General features: G+C 42.7%; 1 protein-coding gene across 4 annotated transcripts; it reads right to left on the reverse strand.

Moving 5' to 3' along the window:
* Nucleotides 1-247: 247 nt before the first annotated feature.
* NPM1 (nucleophosmin) lies at nucleotides 248-22,634 on the reverse strand. Of its 4 annotated transcripts, none has more exons than XM_018571172.1 (11): nucleotides 22,496-22,634; nucleotides 21,352-21,434; nucleotides 17,575-17,694; nucleotides 15,639-15,732; nucleotides 10,197-10,300; nucleotides 10,070-10,119; nucleotides 8,824-8,917; nucleotides 5,344-5,409; nucleotides 2,758-2,856; nucleotides 1,588-1,662; nucleotides 248-520 (listed from the first exon to the last, which is right to left on the reverse strand). In XM_018571172.1, exons 1-11 carry the CDS (start codon nucleotides 22,554-22,556, stop codon nucleotides 473-475), a joined length of 894 nt encoding a protein of 297 aa, XP_018426674.1. In that variant the 5' UTR covers nucleotides 22,557-22,634; the 3' UTR covers nucleotides 248-472. The 4 variants fall into 4 exon arrangements, with proteins under 4 accessions (XP_018426674.1, XP_018426673.1, XP_018426672.1 ...); XM_018571171.1 differs by having other exon boundaries at nucleotides 2,758-2,868; nucleotides 5,338-5,424; nucleotides 8,842-8,911; nucleotides 10,100-10,119; nucleotides 10,197-10,312; XM_018571170.1 differs by having other exon boundaries at nucleotides 2,758-2,868; nucleotides 5,338-5,424; nucleotides 8,842-8,917; nucleotides 10,197-10,312.
* Nucleotides 22,635-23,150: the final 516 nt, after the last annotated feature.

Below are 23,150 nucleotides of genomic sequence, written 5' to 3' on the forward strand. Positions count from 1 at the left end.
GGACAAATGTGGGTCCTGAGGTTACACAGGTTGAGAACCACTGATCTAGATGAAGTATATCCAGCATTAGAGGCAACTTTGCATAGACCAATCAAAAGTAAGGATCAGCTTTAATGCTTAGAACAGTTTCAGACTACATTTAGTAGTAAAATTTCTCACCACCTGAGGTCACCATACTAAGGAGTTAAAGCTTTTCAGTCATTACCATAACCAAGCACAATTCTGCAGAACACTACAAGGCCCCAAAGAAGTAAAAAATACAGATTTATTTAAACATGTATGTTTGAACTTTAGACCATCTGCCCAATCATCTTACAGTACTTTCACAAAACATTTGTGTACAAAATATGCAGTTTCAGGCATTGAACATTCTTGGCATAACAGACCGATACATTCTGTTCTACTTACAAAGAAAGAAACAAATATAAAACAAGATGTGAAATGGAGGAGAACAGTAAGAGAAACAGGCAGTTTATTTATCTTTTAGCAATTGGCTCCACTTCCAGAGATCTTGTATGACCTGTAAAGATAACAAAAAGTATTAGCAAATGCATAAGCAAAAAACAGCCATTTCTTATACACAATGGATGAATACATCCTGTTTGGTTTACAATGACATGCTACAGTAAACCAGCCATGTAAATTGGCAGCCAACTGGAAAATTGCACCTGCAGTTAACCACTTTGCAAAATCTGGAGCAGCTGTGCACAGCAACCAATTAGCTTTTTCATTTCAAATCTTGACTTAAACGGGAGAGACACTGACTGGTTGCCCTGGGCAACTGCTCCAGATGGTCTACTGCAGTTTTGATAAGTTCCCCTCTGTACCATTTTCAGGACCTCTTCTGACTCCTGCACCAAACTTTAGTCCTTATTTGCACCATAGTTCATTGTGGCACTGTGCTTGCGATATATTGAATAAACTGGCAGTTCAGTAATAAGAAAATTGATGCAAAGCAAGACCAAGTATTTTTTGACTTCACTAAAGCCTGTTGCACATTCATACTGTGTATGTCTGTCACGGTATGCAACATACTGCAGGTGCCAACCGAAATCTGTCTCAGATACAAGTTGACTGCTAAACTAAAGGGCAATGGGACTATTGTCAGAAAATCAGACATTATTATACATTAGATGTGTGGCATATGTCAGAGACATCTTTCAGTTGGATAGCAACCATGTACTTTATCAGTGTGCACATATGACCCAAATGCATCTCAGGAGCCAGCAGCAGTTTCATAGGTTTGCACCAAATTCATGAACGCTATGCATAAATGAGGACACCTTTTCTTTTAACCCTACTAACCCTTTGCTTTGGAGAAACTACCTGTCCAGCCGCAATCAGGGGAATTCAGACAATGGAGAGGGATTTTGTTACCAGGACAGAAGTGAAAGAAATGACCAAGCATTTTATTGCAGTCATCAGTGTTTAAAACGAGACTCCAGTTTGAACCCCTATTTTTTTTTTAATCCTATGGCAGAAGGTATACTGGCATTGGTGACTATAATTGGGTCCCTTAGAGATGTGTGCTAGATACACAAACAGCTCAACATTTATTAAATCTAACCATGCACAATCATATCTTACCTTCTGGTCATCCATTCTGAAGCAGTTCTTCACGTAGTTTGTGAACTTTGCTTCAATTTTTGGAAGTGCGCCACCCTAAAGCATTGAAATATAGTTCATATTAATCAACTCTTTACAAGATGCAGAATTCACCAAAATTGTTTAACAGTTTCCCTATTAGCTTGGCAGTTGTATCAGTAAAAATATCACTTCTTGTGTTTATAGGGGTATGCTGCAAAAAAGGTGCTACCAAGTAGAACGCCTTTAATAACCAAAGTAATATTGTAATTTTCTTCAGCTCTATTGTTCATAGGATAGATATGGATCTTTACACCTGTGGGTTATATTACCACCTGAAAGAGGATGCTAGGTGCAAAATAAACAAAGGTGCTGGCACAATCTAGTGTCTTAACTCCCAGTGATAAAGTGCTCAGATTTCCTAGTTTGTGGCAGGATGTCACAGATCCATGGATTAAAAACCTTCCTATGATTTTTTTTTTTTTATGGGTTTTACAGCATGATCTTTAATCAACTGCTGACTGGGAAGAGATCTTTGTAGTATTCGTTATTCAACAACACATACAGTTCCTCTGTGACAGCCCTACAAAAGAGTGGTGGCACTGTCCGTAAAGATTTTGGATTGGCACTGCAAGAAGTTTGCATGTCCTCCCTGTGCTTGCGTGGGTTTCCCCTGGGTACTCCCATACTCCAAAGACATGCTGGTAGGTTAATTGGCTGCTCTCCAAGTTGGACCTGTATGTATGCATGTGAGATAGGGGCCTTAAAAATTGTAAGCTCCTTGAGAGTACAGAGTGATGTGAATGTGCAACTATGTAAAAGCGCTGCGTAAATTGTCGGCGCTCCATAAATACCTGTAATAAAATTAAAAAATATGTCCAGGTATCCTTGATTTCCTGCCACAGAATTCTCTTCAAGTGTTTATGTAAAGGCAAAACGTTTATGAATAGCATAGGAAAGGGTTGGGCTCTTTGCCCAGTTTTTATTGCCGTGCATCTCCACTGAGAGGTTTTCCCTTTGTCCAAGTAGAAAAGTACCATTTTTGTGTCCCACATTTCTTCTCACTTTGGATGTAAGCATGCTATTGGCTGAAGATGCAACAGTTACTGCTCTACCATAGTACTTACAAGTACCAGCAGCAAAAAAAGCCCATTTATAGTTTAATAGCCTTACCTTGTCTAAAGTCCCCTTCATCTTTGCCTTTATCTCTTCAAGTGTAAAGGGTGTTTTTGGAGACTTTGGTGTATGCTGCTTTGCCTCTCGTTTCCCTTTCTGTTCAGGTGTCTGTTAACAGATGTACAAAAATACATAATTTACATATGAACAGTACACATTTTTGATAGATGACAGCTGACCCAAAGATCAGAAAAGCCTCACTAAACCAGGGTGCTGTGGCAGTCTGGGGTGCTTCAAAAAATTTCACACAGCATCATGGTGGTTGAAATCTGCTTCTCCTGGCTACAGGAGTTTGAGAATGTGACCAACAGAAGTGATGTAATACACATCACTTCCGGGTCCAGTGATCAGAGGATCAGAACCTGGAAGCTTGCTGATCTCCCTGATCGATGAGGGGAGACCTGCCGTGCACATGCAATCAGGTACCTGTATAGCCACCAGATGTTTGGATCTGCACAACCGTCGGTGGCTGTTAAAATTATACCAGGAACACGACTGCTGCAGTAGCTGTTTTCTTGGTATAACCATTTCAAGAGGCGGGCGTGTATATATGTTCACATGCCTGAAGTGGTTAAATAGATACAAGGTTGTTGGAGACCAAGGACCTCTTTACCCAAAGTGGTCTCTGCCTTTTACCATAATGGAAAATTGCCTTCTCTGTCTGCACTGGTTTACCCCAAGGAGTTCCCTCTTAATTGCCTGGACGTGGTAAGGGCTTTTGGAGGTTACCTCTCAGCTGCTTTGTTTTTTAGCCGTTATTCGAGAAGGCCCTAAAAGTTGTTCTCTGCCTTCCACATCCACTAATGCCAAGTGGATTCAACAGGTTGCTGTGCAGTAAGCGCTTCTTAAGCTTTTCGTCAGACCTCAGTCTCACATCTATAAGGCTGTGACATGGCCTTTTGTGCATATGTTCTCTAAACTATCAGGTCAACGTGCCTGCCCAGCAGATGCTAGTTTTGGTCAAAGGGTTCTGCACAGGTATTTGAGCACTGTTAAATACAGAGTCCACTAACATGAACCCACTCCATCACATTCTTTTGTTCTCTTTTGACAATTTTCTACAGCTAAGTGTGAGGTTGAAGGACATCCTAATCCAGCCAAGAGCGAGTAGGCCTGGATCACAAGTTACATAAACATTTTGAAAATCACACTACAAGTGTCGTGGTCATCATGGCAATCTAGGTCAAACATTCTTACCTGGCCACCGAGACCAATGTGTATTGGGAACACACTACATAAAATCAAGAACTCTGGGGAAGATACGGGGGAACAAGAAATTGGAAGGGATATGGTACAACCTTAATCCCTTAAGGACAAAGGGTCCTTTCCATATTTTGCACCCATGGTACAAACCACATTTTAAGCCAAGACCCTATAGATTAAAATTGTGGCAGTTGCAAATTTTTAATTAAATTAGCGCAACTTAACAAAACCTACAATTTTTGCAAAAAATGCACTTAAGTTATATTTAGTGCCCCAAAAACACTATAGAAACCATTTTTTTGTAAAGTATAAAAGATGAGGTTACAACAAGTAAATAGATACCCAACATGCCCAGGTTCAAAATTGTGTGCGTTTGGGAAACGGCGACAGAATTCAGTACCCGAAGTCCATAGACTAATTAAAAAGCCCCTACAGGTCATCAGTGTTGAGATACGTGTAAATATTGGCCCTATTGCTCTCTGGCGTGTGCGGTGATACCCAACATATGTAGCGCAGTCGTCGGTTTCGTACGTAGGCGCACTACACGTGTTTACATGACGCATGTGCTTGTGTGGGACTTAAAACTTCACCTACCATGTAACTATATAAATGTGTGTATTTTCAAAATTCTGAATCTTGTATTAACATATAGCTTCCATACCATATAGAGTGCACAATTCTAAAGCGCCCGTTTACATAGGTGAGATGTTAAGAAACTAAACATGCCAATTTTTATATAAAAGGAGAGCGAATATGTGGGTCTTTTTACGCTGCTAATGATTTTACTAGGCTTAAAGCATTAGTGTTGGCACCTATGGAGAGCAACATCTGAAACTATTACTTTTTCCTTTCAGGTTCATCATTCAGAACACAATGAGATTTTGATTACCACAATTATACCTGTGCTAATGGGCAAGACGCAATGGACAACCTATTCCATCCCATTGTAGTCTAAGCAACAAGTGGCAACTACCTTTAACCTCAATGGTATATAAAAATGGAGATCTGCTAGCAAATCTTGCTCATATCTGTGGGGCCTCCCCATATATGTTGTGGGTTTCCATCCAAACTTGGAAGCAGGAGAAACTATGTAACTATTTTATCTAGGGATGCACCGATATACCGTCCACCGAAACAACTCGGCCGAAAATGGCACTTTCGGCAAAATGCCGAAAGTGCCATTTTGTGGCCGATATAGCGGCGCATCCCTGCTCATTTTTCTTTATTAGTGACCCAATTCTGGTAAAATGTAGCTACTTTCATTTCCAAGGCTTTCTCCAGTGTTTTTGGCGTTAGATACACCAAGATTTTGGGTACATTTTTTCTCTCTCTCACATTTTCCCCCGTTGAAAGCATATTGTAGCAAATACATACTTTAACAGGTTTAGCAGGTGTGGACGGTTCAGATAACTTTCCATTGTGGTTGGATTTCTGCGCAGATTTAGGCTTTGCAGCTTGAGGCTAGATTAAAAAAAAAAGGAAACTAGTTAGACAGATACAGGATTGTTTTAACTGCTTGCCGTTCTCAACTTTGAGACTTGTTGCTGCCAATTTAAAAATTGCCTTTTTTAAAATAAATTGTAAAATAATTTTAAACATACGAAGAGCCTATTTAAATATGCAAGTGCCTATACATAATACCGGTAATAGAGCATTGTGGCTTTAGATATAGCAAAGGCATTTGATAGTGTTGAATGGAGGTACTTATGGGCCATTTTATCTTTATTTGGGTCCAGGTTTGGTCCCAGGGTACGTTTGCTACATCATACTCCCTTGGACAAAATTAGGATTGAGAACTTCCCCTGGTTTTTGTTTACAGTGGGGCACCAGACAGGTTTGTCCCCTCCCTTATTGTTTGCGTTGGCCATAGAACCTTTAACTGCTATGAGACAAGTCTCCAAACATTATAGGCTTTAAAAAAAAAGGTTCAGAGGAAGAGAAACTTGCATTATATGCAAATGACACCCTGCTTTTCTTGGCAGACAGTCTTCTCTGCGTACTGTCATGGCACATTGTCAGATTTTGCTATATATTCTGGTATCTGTTAATTTGGATGAATCTAAACTACTTCCCCTTGATCCTTTACCAAATCCATTGTCAGCCGATTTATCTTACATTCCCATATGTGCCCAATGATTTATCTGGGTATACAGTTGTCCCTGCAATTGGCAGACTGCCACGCTTAACGTGTTCCCATTATTAAAGGAGAACTATGGGGTTAGTGCTTTTCCCCAAAGTTCTCCTAAGGTAACGGGAGGACAAACTAGTGTCCTCCCGTAACTAACTCGACATTACAATCACCTTTAAGTGACAAATGCATTGAGTGGGCAGGCACATGCGGACACAAATGCACATTCCCAAAAGTAGCAGCTTAGAGAGACAGGATGAACGCAGCTGGACAGGAATGGAAGAGTTTGTTTTTTTAATCTTCTGGTATTACCCTATGGATGTCTCCACTTGGAACTATGGAGTATTAAAACCAATTGTGAGGGGGGGGGGGGGGGGGGGGGGGCATGGCTTTTGATGGAAGGAATCGGCTATGAAGCACTATTTGAATGCTTGCATAGAGTAGTCAAAATACATTTGGTGAGTGATGAATCCAAATTTGAATTCACTGGAGCATTTTCACCAACTTGGAAGCATTGATCTTCACGTTCAGCAGATTTTGGGGCACAGACAATTGTAATGCATAATTAGCATTTGTGTATAGACAAGCACCACAAGCGATCTTTGGCACTTATATGGACTATTTGTACTTTATTCATTTGACGTTAGCGATTTATGATAGATTATGTTGCTATATATTGCTGATTACAGGTGTTAATTTTACATTATTTGCAGTGATAATTGGCACTAGTATGGATTATATGCACTTAATGAATTGACATGATCCATCAAAAAGACATAGCTGAAAATGAATAGTTGGTTAAGGATATTTTTAAATTTTGAACATTACCAACACTTTTATAGACTTTATGCTCTAATATAGATTATAAATGCAGGATTGTTGTGTTAAGTTTGGGTATTTTTATATAATTTGTACACAGGGTGTTTTTATTGATTAGTAGTTTTATAACCAATTTAATGGCCTAATTTAGTGCAGTGCAATATAGGCATGATTTCAGAGTAAAGGCCAATGAGTGCACTAGCACATGCTCTGTTCAACTAAATTCAAGACTGGAGGTGGAATCCTTCAACAAAAGTAAATGTGGAATTTTGCATTATAGGAGATTAATCCATACAATTAAAAATGCATCTTCAAGTGTAATTTCAGCCAAAATGTAGTTTTGGATAGAGGACAAAGTTAGAACTATTGTCAGGATTTTAAGATGATCTGCCCCGTTGGGAGACTTCCTATAATTTAAGATGGCCATACACTTTGAATTTTAGCTGACAGGAATCAGGCAAAAGTTTCAGTGTGATTAAAAAACCCCCCAAAAAAACCCCAACATAAAAACAACAGATTGTGAAAAGCTGCCATACACAGTCATTGACAACGGTTTCAATAGACTAGAAGCCAGGGTAAGACTCCAGCAGCACCAGGGATAGAAAAAAAAAAAAAAGGAATGGGAACAGTTCGCAGTTTAATGGCATCAGATGAGGCCTGAGCATCAACATGGTAAAACCTGGAAACATGAAGACAAGACCAGGGGAAAGCCTTGCAAGTCTGAAAAACAAGCCTGATGAAAAAGACTGCACCATAACAGAAAAGGGGAACCCAATCCTTACAACTAAGCTTAAATGGTCTGAATCGCCAGAAATGATGCAAGAAACTGGTTTCCCTTTACAAGGACCACTCAGGAAGGACAGGTCAGTCTTGCCAAACGATGCAGTGGCTGGGAGTAAATTCTCACAGTGAGAACTACATTGAGACAATGGTTAGAGATCTGAAACTTGAGCTGGACAGGGATTGAAGAATGATGCCATGGTTGAGGTGAAAAGCTAAAACATGTTCAGTAGATAGGCATATCAGTGATTTCACATTAAAACAGTGTCAGCAGCTAAAGGCAGGGGTAGCCAAACTCTGGTCCTCCAGCTGTAGTGGAACTACAAATCTGGAGGAGGAAGACATTCGAACTCTAACCGATAACCCTCTCTGAGTTAAAATAAAGTGATTGTCATTTTTAACCATTCCTGATAAAAGAGCGACAGTCTTCCCCCCTACTTCTTGTCTGGCATCATTTAGACTCCTTAGTGGAGGAGTCAGGAGAAATAAAAGGAGACCTCCCTTATGTGTAGGTTTGAAAGGCCACCTTTTTCTCTGCTCGATTCTCTCAAGAATGTTCTTTCAGGATTTCTGCTTAACATCTCAGACCGCATCCCATCCACAAAGCCCTGCAACATGCCCTACAGAGGGGGAACCATTGACCTCAAGACCATGTGGACCAGAGAAAAGAAATGTGATGATATCTCCTGGACGGTAAGAAACGCAATCTAAACTGAGGGACAAGGGAGGGGTTTTAAACCTCGTGTTTTCTGTAGATGGGAGAACCAATCATCTCTCAGGTTGCCGTCCAGAAAGATAATTGGGGAAAATTCTATTTTAAAGAGACCCTGTTAATTTGCCCACACTCTAGTAGATTGGTTAGAGTGAGTGTCTGAAAGTCAATCCCCTATGCCACTTTCCACCAATCCCCTGCCATTACTGCCTCAGTCACACAACAGTGAGCACTGTCACGTGGCTGAGGCAGTACTGGGACCCCAAGTCTGAGAACGGTCACATGGGAAGGAGACTGCATGCTCCCCTAGTACCTTGAAGCACCAGATATTTTGTGCATGCTAAGGTAGAAGGAACAGAGAGGGAATCACTGGAAAAGTTGAATATAAGTGGAGCAGTTGGGCCTTTGCATACACACTCACTTTGCCCTGAATCAATACCTTTTTCACAGGGGTTTCTTCTTCCTCCAAATCTTCATCGTCGTCATCATCATCATCATCATCATCATCATCATCCCTTTTGAAGTACAAAGTACAGGCACCATTTGACTATCAAGGTGAACAGAACTAGAGTTTACATATATTTATCCCTGCATCAAATATTCTGCCCAAAAACTCTAGCACCAACTTTGGCAGCCAGGTGAGTTCAGTACAGGAGGCATATATGAGCACTGCAATCTTGCATTAAAAGGCCAACTGAATCCAAAACATTAAACAGTGGGAAAGACTAGCCTAGCCGCTCAATGTTTTTGCAGGATCCATGTTGGGCAGATTTCCAAATCACTTTAATAGTTGTCATAGCTACAGAAGGACTCTTTCGAATTTTCCCATTACTAAACAATGCTTCTTGTTATTGATCTGGAAAGAAAGTAGCAGCATAAGCTGCGGTGCTTGTTTTTCAGTTAAAACTCACTATGACCTGCTAAAGAGGCCATAAGTGTACCAATTGTTGCTAGAGCCAGAGGTACCCCATTATCAGCAAGGTTTTAAGGCAAATGTTTTTCTGAAAACACATTGGACTCGGGGGTGTGGACATTTTTTGAAAAACTACTTGCACTCATGACAATCTACTTGTCCCGATAAAAAAAAAAAAAAAAAAAATAGTTTTAATCAAAACTGTATTTAACTGTGCTAAGAAGCGCTTCTCATTGGTCAGCGTAGTCACCCCACATATGCATATGGTCCACCCTCAGGGCTACTTCACACCATAACTGAGCGAGTCTGCACAGCGCAATGCGTTTTTGCCAGTTTTTTTATTTTGTCTGATTAAAATGGGCTTTTGCATGCGTTCCGTTGCGATCAGGTGCAGCTAAAATGAGACTAGCAGTATATTTTTCTGACTGCAGTGGAGTGAACAGAGCACCAGAAATCCCATTGGAAATCATTGCAACGCGATTTTGATGCAGCTGCTATACTGATCACAACCCCATCTGGTGTGAACTAGCCCTTAAAATGACCCATGGCCTAGAACAGTGCTGTAATTGAGAAATACTTTTTGCATCCAAGTAAAAAACCTAAAGCAAAAGGTATTTTTTGTTGAACCAAACAAGCTGTTAAAAGCCAACTGGTAGCCTTTTTGCAGCTGGACTGTTATACTGTATAATCACGCTTAATTAAACCAGTTTAAAAAAAACACCACAGTGAAGTTATATTTGACCAGTTTACTCACTCATCTTCATCGTCAAAATCATCTTCTTCAGCTTCTATTTTTGCCTTTTTCTGTTAATAAATAATATTGTTAACATTGACAATTCTTGATAACAGTACGAATGTAATCCGATCTGCACATGACATGCCTGTGGAACCTTTGATGAAGAAGCTGCTGCAGCCCTTTTCGCATTCTTTACAATTCCTGCATTCTCTTCTTCCTCGTCTTCATCCTCATCTGATGACTCCAATCCTTCTTCCAATGCTGTCAATGGAACAGAATTTGGACACTGTCAATGGTTTATAAAAACTACAATAGCACCCATTGTCTGTTGAGACAGAAACATTAACTACAGTTACACCAATCAAGTGCAGTGTATTAGGTGAAGCTGCCTACTTCCAATCATAGCATTTACAGATTATTCCATAACTTTCCAAGATCTTAAACGGTAGTGTAGGTCTACTTTTGCAGTCAAATTTGATAATTTGACTTTATACTTTCCCATTTACAAGGCATCCTTAAAACAGGGGTGGACATATGGAATTCAGGAAGCCAGCAAGATTTTTTTGGAGCAGGCTCCATTGACAACTAGAAGCCTGAAAAGTTAAGTCAGCTTCATTTAAGGAGCATTGGCTGCTTAGCTCTTTGGATTTGTGCAGCCCAGACTAAGCATTTATTTAAACATAATTTGAGAGCAGGTCTTTGGGCAGACTACAAGCTAATCTTAATCTAAAAGTGGAGACGGTTCCCATCATTAAAGAATGCAGAACCCAAGCCTCAAGATCTTTGTCTATTTGAACATGGTCTGTCCCAACAAAGTGTTTGTAGCAAGCAGTATCAAGACCATGATCATAAACATGGGGAAGACTGCCTCTCAATCAACACCAAGAAAGTGTTATACAGCAAGTCCCATTGTTTTTTTTTGTATGCATGGAGGGACACCGGAATTCAGATGGTCTGCTTATAATACTGCCATCAGGAGCATTGGACAATGACAAATTAGACAGCCCCCAGTGTAACCTCATCTCCCAGCACCCCCGTGTTTTGCTGGTGCCTGGATTATTCTTTATTGGTAAAATAAAGATTCCTCATTTTATTGCCACTTGCCTTGAGCTACATCTGCAGCTTTATGGATCAGTGTTTTCTCAGCCTATCTTTGGAGGCTTTACATGGACCCTTCTGGGCTGGATGTGCAGGACTAACCTCATAAGTGCCCTTCGGTACTGGGCTCTACATTGAGGCACTTTCCAGACCTGAGGATACTAGTTAAGTCAGAGCGCTTTCTCAGGTCAATACAATTCCCACAGTGAGATATTTGTCTGTCCATGCTGTTCAGCACAGACAAAGGAATCTTTCATTTCCTTTGTTCAGCCCGTAGGCTGAAGAAAATATGTGTGTGTACCCAGCTTAAGTGTTAATGCCAAGGAACGGAGTGCTGACATCTGATGGGTGGAGTGTGACCTGTGGTGTCGCCCTCATCATTTAGCATAGAGGAAGCACCTTCCCGTGAAAGCAACTTTTTGCAATCAAAGCTTGGAACTCTGCTCATTACCACAACACAGCAACAGTGAGTCACCTCCCACCACCCGACAATCAGCACCAGCTGCCTTGGATTTTTTTAAGTAACTGAGGCCTTGCAATAAACTTCTGGCTAGTTGCTTTGCTGCCACAACATTCCTGCACAGACACATATGGGACTGTCCTACTGGTTTTGGGGGTACCTGTAGCAGCAGGAGTAAGGGCTTACCCTTTGAAGGTAATGATGCCTCTAAACCATAACCTAGTACCCCTATTGTCTAAAGTTTTCTTTATTGGAGTCTAGTGGGGATAAGCTCCCTGCCCTATGTTTATGGACCTCTTCCACTCAGGATTTGACCATGTACACCCCTTGCAAATACTGACTACAGTCTTTCAACACTAGCACCATTCCCTGCAGAGTTCATCTCAGCCTTCAGAGGCCTTAGATCAGGCTGAACCACTGGTCCCAGATCAAACTCCAATTATAGATTTTTGAAGAGACAGACAATGCCGTCACCTCAGGAGTCACAGGGGGTCATGTCAGACCTAGGTATATCACTATGCAGACAACCACCCTGATGGGTCCTGAACTCAACATAAGTGAAGGAAATGTTCTTTTGAGAGTGAATTTGACTAATGGCGGACACAATCTTGTTTACCAACCAGTGTACCACCTTCAAAAGGAACACTAGCTAGACAACTGGAAAGTGTACTCGCCTTAAAAGGCTGTTAGAATGCCTCTTCAAAAAGCAGTCAAAACATGGTTGGTGCAACCTTCTGTCCTGTGTTGGCAGTGACCTTAATCTTTCAGTCACCAGGGTAGACTTCATTTCAGAGAGCAAATGTCTGGAGCTTTATGTTTGTTGTGATGGCTTGCTACAGGCATCCAAACTTCTGTCAGAGCATGGGTTCATGCACATACAGATCCACAGGGCACTATGGTTGTGCTCATGGGACGCTAATGACATATCCTAAGAGCATTGACTTGTTTGGTTGAATCTGCTTCTGCAGTAGATGTTCTCAGGTGCTTAAACTCCAACTCTTGCTAAGCCTGTAGGGCTCAAACTGAGGCCACCTAACTCACATGGTGTAGAAGTAGGGCAACAATAAAGGCATACTGGAGGGAAACCCGTGCTCCCATAGTAGTGGCATGGTTAAACCAGATGGCATATACTTGATATGGAAGTACTTCTCACCAAGCAGGATAAACTTGACAAATTTCACAGGTATGGGCATCTTGGATTATATTTACTTGTAAAGAGTTGTATGCTACTTTGGTTTGTCCCCATATTTTCGTGGATTGGTTTGAAGGGTTAGAACAGGAATTTGAGAGGTGATCGGCAAAAATGTTTTGGTTGAACAGTGATGGCAGCCAATCAGCTATTCTGACAGTGGTACATCTGCTGCTGTCAAAATACAATAGCCCAGTGGGAGAGTTGTCCATCTATCTTTAGCATGGATGAATTGCGCGCACCCGCGAAATCGCAGAAAACTACCATACCCAAAATTGGCCATAGGCGATGCTTTAAAAGCTTTTACTGCTCATCGGTTTAGTGTTATCAGTGATTGATGGCCCTAGACTTATTGCTCTCACTCCGACGTTCACGGCGATATGTAACATGTGCAGCGTAATCGTCTTTTTTGTGTGTATGCGCCCCCGACGCATGCGTGTATGTATGGGTGTGTTTTTTTTTCACTTAACTTTATTGCTATTACATACGGGGGCTAATTAAACTCCCCTATGTGATAGCAAAATATGTGACAGGCCCTCTTTATGGTGACATCAGGGGTCTCCAAGACCAGTCACCTGGGACCCCCCAAATGAAGCACAGATCTGCGCCAACAGCTTCTGAAGCTGGAGAGAGTGACACAAGAATGCAGAAGTGATGTATTCTACAACACTTCCGCATTCTTGCAGAGAGGGGATCGGAGGGAGCTCGTGTAACGATCTCCCTCTGATCCCGTGACACAGGCGACATGCTGATGCCAGGCTCGCACCCGGGCACAGCGGGACACCGATCGGCACCTTATACACGCGATCCGCCAGCTCTACAGCCGGCGGATCGCTTGTATGGTAACAGGCATCGCTGCCTGTTTTTAAATATCGGCCATTTCCCACTCGCCGTGTCTGAGCGGACGTCTAAAGATACCCGCTCAGCTATAGAGACCTCTCGGCCGGCCGTTTTTTTTGCAACGGCCGGCCCTGAGGTGGTTAAAGGTCTCTCAGACTTCTCGCTTTTATTCGATGCATGGTCTTAAGTCTTTCAGCTAAAATTTCTGCCCCTCAGACCACAGTTGGAAGCAGGCGCTTCCTAGATTCATAGCTGGTTAGGGTTAAGCAGACTCCACAGCACACTTATGCAGGTCCCACCACTACTAAAGGGTGTTGGAGAACTTTTAGTTCCCCCTTTCATGACAGCACTTACCTTAAAATGATAACTGTTAACCCGATCTTCCTCTTTCCTGTCCTTTTCAGTCTTCTCTCCAGCGCTGTGGCGGATAAGTGCTGGCACTTCCAATCCCACGGTGTGTCTGCATGCGTCCATACTTACCTTTCGTGTCTCCCCACCAAAAATCCGAACTGCGCATGCGCCTGCCCCACGATGTTATGCGGCCGCCCTAGCAGTGTTGTATTTTTGGCCAGGAGCAAGCAGGGCGAAGACGGGGTAAGTTTAAACCACTGTTAAAAGCGTTTTTTAAAAAAACAAAAAAACTTTTTGCATATATCTACTGCTTGCTAGCAGTAGATATATGCAAACAAAATGGTTAAAGTGTAATGAACAGGGGAAAACTTGGGAAGGACAACGGCATAAAAAAAAAGGTAGGATACGAAAACTTGGACACCTGGACTCGTGTGTACCAAAAGGAACTGGAGTCCCTGCCAAAACACCCTCAGAATCCTCAAGTTTGATAGTTTCAATTACAGACAAGTGCAGAGACCAATCCATTTTGTTGCAAAAAAGATGAAGCCTCATCCACACTATCAAAATGTTGACAATCCACAGGCCCCAGCTTAGAAGTGTAGGGGTGTCTTCCTCTTCCCAAAAGACAGGGATGGAGGGGGGTGCACGCGTCTTACGTCGCTTGCGAAAAAGAACTTGTTCCACACAAGACAAAACACTCCAAAAACAGAGCATATCCCTAGTGTCAGCAAGCCCCGGTAACCCTGGGGGGGAACCTGATAAAAAGGCATTGAGTACATGAAACGCAGACGGACCACATTGTAGGTAGCAGTAGCCATGGCACCCCCACATAGATCGCAGCCGGAGGCCACACCCGACCTAGATATAGAACCCATCAGTACAAGATTAATCTCCTGTGTCAGAAGAGTTTTTTGGTTTTCTTTCTAGGTTGCCCCAGAAGATCTACTGCCCACTTAACGTCTCCCCTATAGGGGGGAGTCCAGGCAGCCTTGCAGGGTCTCCCAGAAACCAAGGCATAGCCACCCATATGCATGTGCTCCCATCTGGGACTGTACTTGCACAACAAGTTACACAGCTAAAGGGGTGCCTGGGATGTTTAATCTCACATTTTACCAACTCAACCCCAGCTCTGCTCCACACAGCTAAAGGGATGCTTAATCTTAAAGGTCTGAGGGCCTGTTCACACGACGTCCGTTTTCTGCACTGATCCGTACGCTCCTGCACTAAAAATGCATCCCAATGTATTTTATGGGCTACAGTTCTCAAGTGCGCAGTCTGTTCAGGTTACAACCGAAAAAAATACTGCATGTCAAGTTTTGTATGGTCAGAAAATGCAAAACGCGACAAAAACGCACTGCAGCTAATACTGATAGCCCTACTCCAGCAAAAAAAAAATTTTTTTTTTTTTTTTACTGGAACGCATTAAAAACGCACTGCATCAGCAGATACGCACCTGATATCATGTGAACAGGCCCCGAGTCTAGTCCCCAGACCCTTTGTCACAGTAAGAACCTGTGAAGGCAGTCCTTGCATGTACATTGTAGACCACTACAGTGTTGGACACCACAGCTGAGCTGACAAACTTGTAATGCAATTAGAAACAGCTGCTATATAGATTGTGGTGGCATAACCAACACAGCAGTACTTACCAATAAGATGCTGCCCACTGACATATACAGGGCCAGAACCAGCCTTAAGTCTCAAAGTCACTGGAGGTGTAATTTCAAAGCCACCAAGTGATACCTAGGAAGAAAAAAAAAAAAAAAAAAAGTACACAAATACAAATGAAATACATCAGTGAAATCACTACAAAAAAACTATTGAAAAGATTTGTCAAAAATGCTTTGCAATTTAACAGCATATCGGAGATAGGCCACTTAAATGCCACGTTCTTAATTGAGTGGAAGGGGTTAATGACAATTTTTTCCATAATGAAGGTTGCTACCATAGTTTTGGTTTGTGCAATAGCTTCACTAGTTTGATATACGAGTATGCATGTAAAGCATTGACTATCTGCATGCTCTACAACTCCCAGCTTCTTAATTGTGTTACCGTGAATCTTTTTAAAGCAGACCTTTACCCATATGTTTAAAAACAACAAACAGACCAAATCTGCTCCAGCCCTAAAAGGGTAAATTCACTTTCCCAAGTAATTTGGGAAAATGGAATTACCTGCACAAATCTGGCCCACTCTCCCTCCACCTATACTTAACCTTTCGGCAAGCGGTCCTTTTTCCCATCCACCAGTACAGATCTACTATCTGTACCTCATACTGCCGTCCAGCGCAGCCCTGTGCCATGTATTCTGAATGTTGCTTACAAATTGCAAGCACTCGGTCAGCACGGTCACCTGACGGCACTGACCAACGAGAAGCACTTAGCACTGCTACATACGGTTTTGGTTAAAACTATTTTTTTTTTTTATCAGGACAAGTAGATCATCATGAGGGACAAGTAGATGTTTTAGCCTTGGACAAAGTTTTTTTTTTTTTTTTTAAATGTCCACACCCCTGAATGGCTACTTTACAACACAAACTATGAGGAACAAAAGTAGCCACCCTCCAGAAGGAAGGAGTGTCAGCATAAATTCAGAGATTTGAGGATCTAGTGTTTCACAAATAAGCTACATTTTTGTTAATAGTTGAGGTACTTGAATGCATTCCTTCTACACCAGGGATAGGCAAACTCCAGCTGTGATGCAACTACAAATCCCATTAGGCATTACAAGACTGACATGGAGGGCCAGAGTTTGCCCATCCCTGCTCTACACATTCTGAACATTTGTTGCAAATAGCATGAAAAACACCATAATGGCAATATCCAACACATGAAGCATATGGCGAGTACAAAAACCCTGGGTTAACAAGTAGTCGACTTAAGTCTGCTTGACAATTTTCCGTTATAGAAATGTGGACATGTTCTGCCAAGAGCAGGATGAGCTCTACCGCCTTGACTGCTTTTATGCTACCTATCCCTTTTCTGGTGATTAATGTATGCCATCACTGTGCCATTGGCTGACTGAATCGAGACTGGACAATACAATTGAGCAGTCCAGCAAAGGAGGGCAAAGTGATCCAAAACATTAATTGGAATCTTAGATTTCATAAATTTCCAACTGCCCTGCATTGTCAGGTAACTTCGCACTCCTCACCAACATGACATCTGCCAACTGGGGGACAAAGTACTTACCAATCATCAGAACTGTAGCACCCACCTACTGAGATAGGAAGGTTCTGGCATGAGAGCCTGTCCACAAATATAGGCACTTGTCTCAAGCAGAGAACATTTTTTGGAAAGTATGGATACCAGAAATTTTTCCAATTATACATACAGGGGAAAACAGTTTTAATAAAGGACTGTATTTAAGTTAATCCTCGTGGATGGGCAAAATTATATGGAATTCAGGAGCCAAATTGATTTTTTTTATGAGCCAGTACCTTTCACAACTAGAAAAAAACGAAAAGTTAGGAACCTGCTGTAATTTAAGAAAGGGCTACCGGACTCCTGGGATTTGTCTAGCCCTGGCTTATCTATTTTGTACTTTTGGTTTAAAAGAACACAAACTAAGCTGTGTTATTGTCATACCGTTGGTTGTACAGATGGTTTCAAGGATGCAAGCACAATCTTAATAGGTTTTGCTTGATAGTTCATTCCTTCAGCTTCAACAATGTGCAGCTCATCTTTAGCACCAGCACCCAAAGTAACCTATAAAGTGAAAAAAAAAATGTTTATACTGCAAATTTAGTGCACATTATGCAGTTTTAAGAGTCTTGCAGCAAACATGTTACAACAAAATCAATGGGCTTGTTCAGTGTTTTGGTGGGCACAGGCATCAGTAGTAGAAGTCCGTTTTCAGGCACTCCCAAGAAAATTGCTGGCATTTGAGAGTTTAGTTTGACAACCAAGCTTTCCTTACCACATGGGAGATTATTTTTATTTTGAGATACATGAAGAGTTTAAATGCATATATGCACTATCATTCAATTACTGCATTCAAGGTCATTAAAATTAAAGCAAAGCACAATGGTAATACACAAAAGCCCATGGTACTTGAAGCAGGAATCTCAGCAGAGGCCGAGTATACGCTGACAGGAGGGAACGCCAATGGATTCATCCTAGGCTAAAACTCCAAGTCCCTGTGGATGCAGTCAAGGATGGTACCGCTTCTGCACAGGTAAAAGCTCGATATTTGCTTGCTAGGTCCCGGAATTTTTGCTTTAATTAGCTCCGAATGCATGTACTGGAGATCTCCTTTTTGGTGATTGGGACTATCTGTTGTGTGACCAGGGGTGGTCTACACTATTTTAAAAATGCTCTGAGTGGTGGGTACTTATGTCTTCTAGGCCAAAGCCACTTACGTTAAAAAAAAAAAAAAATTACCTAGAAAGAAATGTGCTGTCTGCGGGTTAAAACTTAGTACTACTTCTATTATGTCTCCATGTCAAACTTGTATTAATTACTTCTTTAACCACTTCAAGACCAGGTGTTTAGACCCCCTTCCTGGCCAGGCCATTTTTCAGTGTTCAGCGCTGTGGTACTTTGAGTGACGTTTATTCCGTCATGCAATGCTGTACTGAAATGAATTTTATACCATTTTTTAGGGACAGATAGAGCTTTATTTTGGTGGTATTTAATCACCACTGGGGTTTTTATTATAATTAGGAAAAAATTACAGAAAAAAGTTTTTTTTACATTTTTTGTTTGCGTTCTTTTAAACTGCCTCCGGGCCTGCCGTAGTAGAAAAACAGCCAGCCAGGAGCTCTCTAGATCTGAGCGGGCGTCTTTAGACGTCCGCTCGGCGGCGTGTCTGAGCGGACATCTAAAGACGCCTGCTCAGATCTAGAGAGCTCCGGGCCGGCCGTTTTTCTACTACGGCCGGCCCGGAGGCAGTTAAAGAAGATTCTTCTGATGTGTGCAGCAGTCTTAGGGTTCGTTCACACCATAGGCAGTGCGTTTGTCAGAATCGGACGGGAACGCCCTGCCCGCATTGCGACCGGCTCACTTTTTGCCGGGTGGAGGGGGCATGGCGCCCACACAGGATCGCAAGGCACATTGTGCGATCAAAATGCTGCAAGCACTATTTTTATCGCACTGCAGCCACAACGTGCCTTGCAATCCCGTGCGAGCGATTGCATTGTGTGGCTACGGTGCCAATGCGGGCACTGCGTTCCGGTCCGGATTCTGACCGGAACGCACTTGCCTATGGTGTGAACGAACCCTGAGCTACAGTGAAAAGAGGTTGGCTTCCACTTTTTTCTCTTTCAGAAGTCTGATCGAGTATTGGTCTGCCTAGAGCAGGGGTGCCCACAAGGTCGATCGCGATCACTGGTAGATCGCCATGTCCTCTCCCCCCGCCGAAAAAAACGAAAATAAAAAAAACGAAAATAAAAAATAAAATAAAAACTTTGTTTTTTTTTCTTGCCTCAGGCGCAAAAGGAGCTGGCTAGGCTATGCTCCCGTGGTGCTCGTGCGGCTGAATGTGTCAGACGCTGCAGATGGAAAGGTGCAGGACACCCCATGTGCAACATAGGCCACACGAGCACCACGGGAGGACAGGACGCCGGGACATGTAGGGCGCACTGGAATGTAAGCCGGCCGACTCCCTGCGTTCAGGTGCGGGAGGGGGTGTGGAGCTGTATTGAAGTCAATGGCATCGGCCACATTTCGATCGGCCGCACTCGGAACGCAGGCACATTAGTGCCTGCATTCCGGTCCAGTGTGATCTGCAAAAATAGTGCTCGCAGCATTTTTGCGGATCGCACTGGACTGGAACACAGGCACTAATGCAGGCGATCGCACTGTGGGCGAGGGGCCTGCCTGCGGTGCCATTGACCTCAATGCACCGCCACGCCCCCTCCCGTCCCTGAATGCAGGTGTTTTTTCGTTGGTAGATCTCAATGAGCTCGTCATTTGAAAAGTAGATCTCCAGACGAAAAATAGGGGGCGCCCCTGGCCTAGAGTAACCCAATGATTTGGATGATTATAGTGATAATGCACACATTCTCCTTATAATGGTTCTCCTGAAGGTAGTTTTTAAGAGAATTATGGGCTGCTAAGTGTTTTTCCCCATAGTTGTCTTAAGCTGGGTTCACACCTAGGCGTATTGAATATGCGCGTCGCGCGTTTTTACAGCGATACGCGGTAAAAAACGAGTGACAAACGCCCGTTTCCGAGGGCTACTTGGCTGTATCCCAATGGAAACGCGAGACCAAAACGCCCCAAAGAAGCACATGTACTTCTTTGGGCGTAGGCCGTTTTGTATCGCGTTCAGACGGGCGGAAATACGGCATGGTGTGAACCAGACCCATTGAATACAATGGGATTTAGATGTTTGAGCGTTTTGTAGAGCGTTCGTCCAGCGTTGAACGCCGGGACAGACCCCGTCAAAGCTGTCGAGATCCACCCAGCTGCGTGAATGACAGCTGGCTCTGCCTATCTAGTGGCAGAGCCAGCTGTGCCCGCCCCCTCCCCTGTCCGTTCCTGCAGTCAGCGCTGGAGGATTGGAGCGGGGGAATCCATAGTCAGGTTGAAAAAAAAGACATGTCCATCGAGTTCAAACTATAGATATGGGGGAAAAAAAAAGCCTGAACAGTTTTGTTGCCTTCCTCGGTCGATCCAGAAAAAAACCCTATAAAGTATGGTTCAATCCAGTGCGTGATTGCAAAAATTGTACATAGTTTTATTCTGAAGTAAACCTTATGTTCAACACTGCATGTGTCTATTTTATAGATGGTATATTTTATTTATCGATTCATCGAAAAAAAAAATGCCAAATCGAACAGGAAGGCACTAGTTGCAACCCTATGTGGGTGGGGGACACATTTGGGGTGTCATTGACATGAATGGCACTGCAACACACCTCCGGCAGCAGAATTTGTCAGGCCATAACCAAAAGTGACCCCCCCCCCCCTTGTATAATTAAAAAATTAGCAGTGAAAAAAAACAAATGACGCTCGAATAGCTTCAGCCAGGGAATGGCAGAGGCCAGTGGCAACATTCTGCAGACGGCAGCTGCATGTAAAAAGATCATGTAGTGGGCTGATGCAATAGTCATCCTGCTATTGGCCGTTTCAAATTGCAATAGCTATTTCACCCACCACTGCTTGCTCTGCCCTCCTCCCAGCAAGGAGGAGCAAGCTAGGGGACCCAACCAACTAATCGATAATAGTTGACAACTATTATCAATCGATTCCCGATTAGTTGATTGGAGCCCTAGTGTGAACTGAGCTGACTGAAAACAAGGCCAATTGCTTTGCCTTGGGAATGTGCTGGGCAAGCACAGCCTAACACCCTTGGTCTGCACTAGCCCTAAGACTTTGCATTTTTTAAGAAAAGCTTGCAGTGCCTTTTAACATTTCTTACCGTTCTTAAAGACAGCTGATGGTCGTTTTCATCATCATCCACTTTAAACGCATGTTCTTTTTTGTCAGCTTTCAGCTCACAGCCTACAAGAATAACAGCACTGGGTAAGGAACCTTATAGTGGATACGGTACACAAGATTAGACTTCAACGTAAAATGTACAAACATGCATGAGCTAAAAATACTAACAGGGGTGTCAAACTCAATTTAATTGTGGGCCGCATCAACCTTATGGTTGCCCTCAAAAGGTATCTAAGACTACATAAAAGGCATCTAATCTTTATCATAATTGCCTCTGCATTTGATTATCACCGTTAGTAATAACTTAATATCTAGATCTGAAAGTAGAAGTCTAGGAAATGGCCTGGTGGGCCGGATTCGGCCCCTGGGCCTTGACATGTGCATTAATAGAATAAATCAGCGTCTTACTAAAATGAGACATTAGGTAGCTCTATGCAAATTGAAAAAAACAGCTGCACGGGCCTGTCAGTCTCCTTTGAAATCGAACTAACAAAGTTATTGTGAAACTAGCATCAGATAGGATTCCCATTACAGTCAGGTTGAAAGACAAGCACATGGAGGTTCACTGAATAGAAGAATGGTGACAGTCAAAAACCTGCAAACCAAAAGCTTGATCTAGAGCAACATACAGATTTAAAAAAAAAACACAGGTAGAATTGTAATATTTCTTAAATCTCTATTCTGCTGAATTTGTGCAGATGATGCATACATCCGGAGTGTATGAGCGACCAGCTTCACGTTCTCGCAGTACAGTCACTTAACTACCATAAGCCTGCGGTGATTTGCCGTGTACATTCGTCCCACGTATACCGCTTCCGGCAAGCACGTGGCGGTGCACGACAAAGGCTTACTCCCCGGCCAAGTCACGCCTTCTAGCCACTGCAGGCCTCACGTGCCGATCGCACCGTACGTATCCCACTGTAAACTACTCGGATACACAGATGTGGAAGTGAACGAGGTCGCTCTAATAGCATGAATACAGCATGAAAGAGTCCCACCCCCCCTTTTCTCAGGTGACTCTCGTCAGATTATGTAGAAAGGAAGGCAGAGCGGCCTTGCTAGCAGGCCGAGCACGTTGTAACCATAAGCAACAGGGAAAGGACAACATGAGAGTAGCAAAATACCGAATAGGAAGTTTTGGGGGCGAAGAGGAGCCAGATTGTCCATGTCCATGCTGTCTTCCATCCTTGCAACCCGCTACCTTTCTTCCAACACTACGCCTGCTTGTAATGGACGGTCTTCTGAGGGAGGGCGGGAGAGCCGTCCAATACTTAAATACAGCCTAGATCTCGCGAGACGAGTATTCTTACGAGCGCGGTACAATATCCAATAATATGGCCCGCCTGTGTCACCTGGTGTGGCGCATGCCTGTGACGTCTATCGAACGTCCTGCCATGCGATCACCACGTTTTTGTTTTTTTTAGCTGCTACATGCATGGAGTTTAACCAAAAGTGTATAAATACAGTTCCTTCAATGACTTTCACAGATTAAATGCGAAACATAGTCCCCCACTTAACCTTCTGTGAGGCTAAAATGAGAAGCCTCATGGAAAACACATTTAATCTTATATTGGATGTGCATTGCTTTTTTTTTTAATAGTGAAATTTAATACAAGTGTTAGAATTTGTTTTAACTGTGTACACATACCTTCCAGCTGCAGCAAGAAAATAGGTTTGACTACACTAAGATAAATATGTGCAAAAAACAATGCCACTTTGCACCAGTTATACTCACATTGCCAGTGATTACTGCCTTAATTGCCACTGTATAGGAAAACC

The sequence above is a fragment of the Nanorana parkeri genome, unplaced genomic scaffold, assembly GCF_000935625.1.
Source record: "Nanorana parkeri isolate BGI_ZX_2015 unplaced genomic scaffold, ASM93562v1 scaffold1691, whole genome shotgun sequence".
Lineage (NCBI taxonomy): Eukaryota > Metazoa > Chordata > Amphibia > Anura > Dicroglossidae > Nanorana > Nanorana parkeri.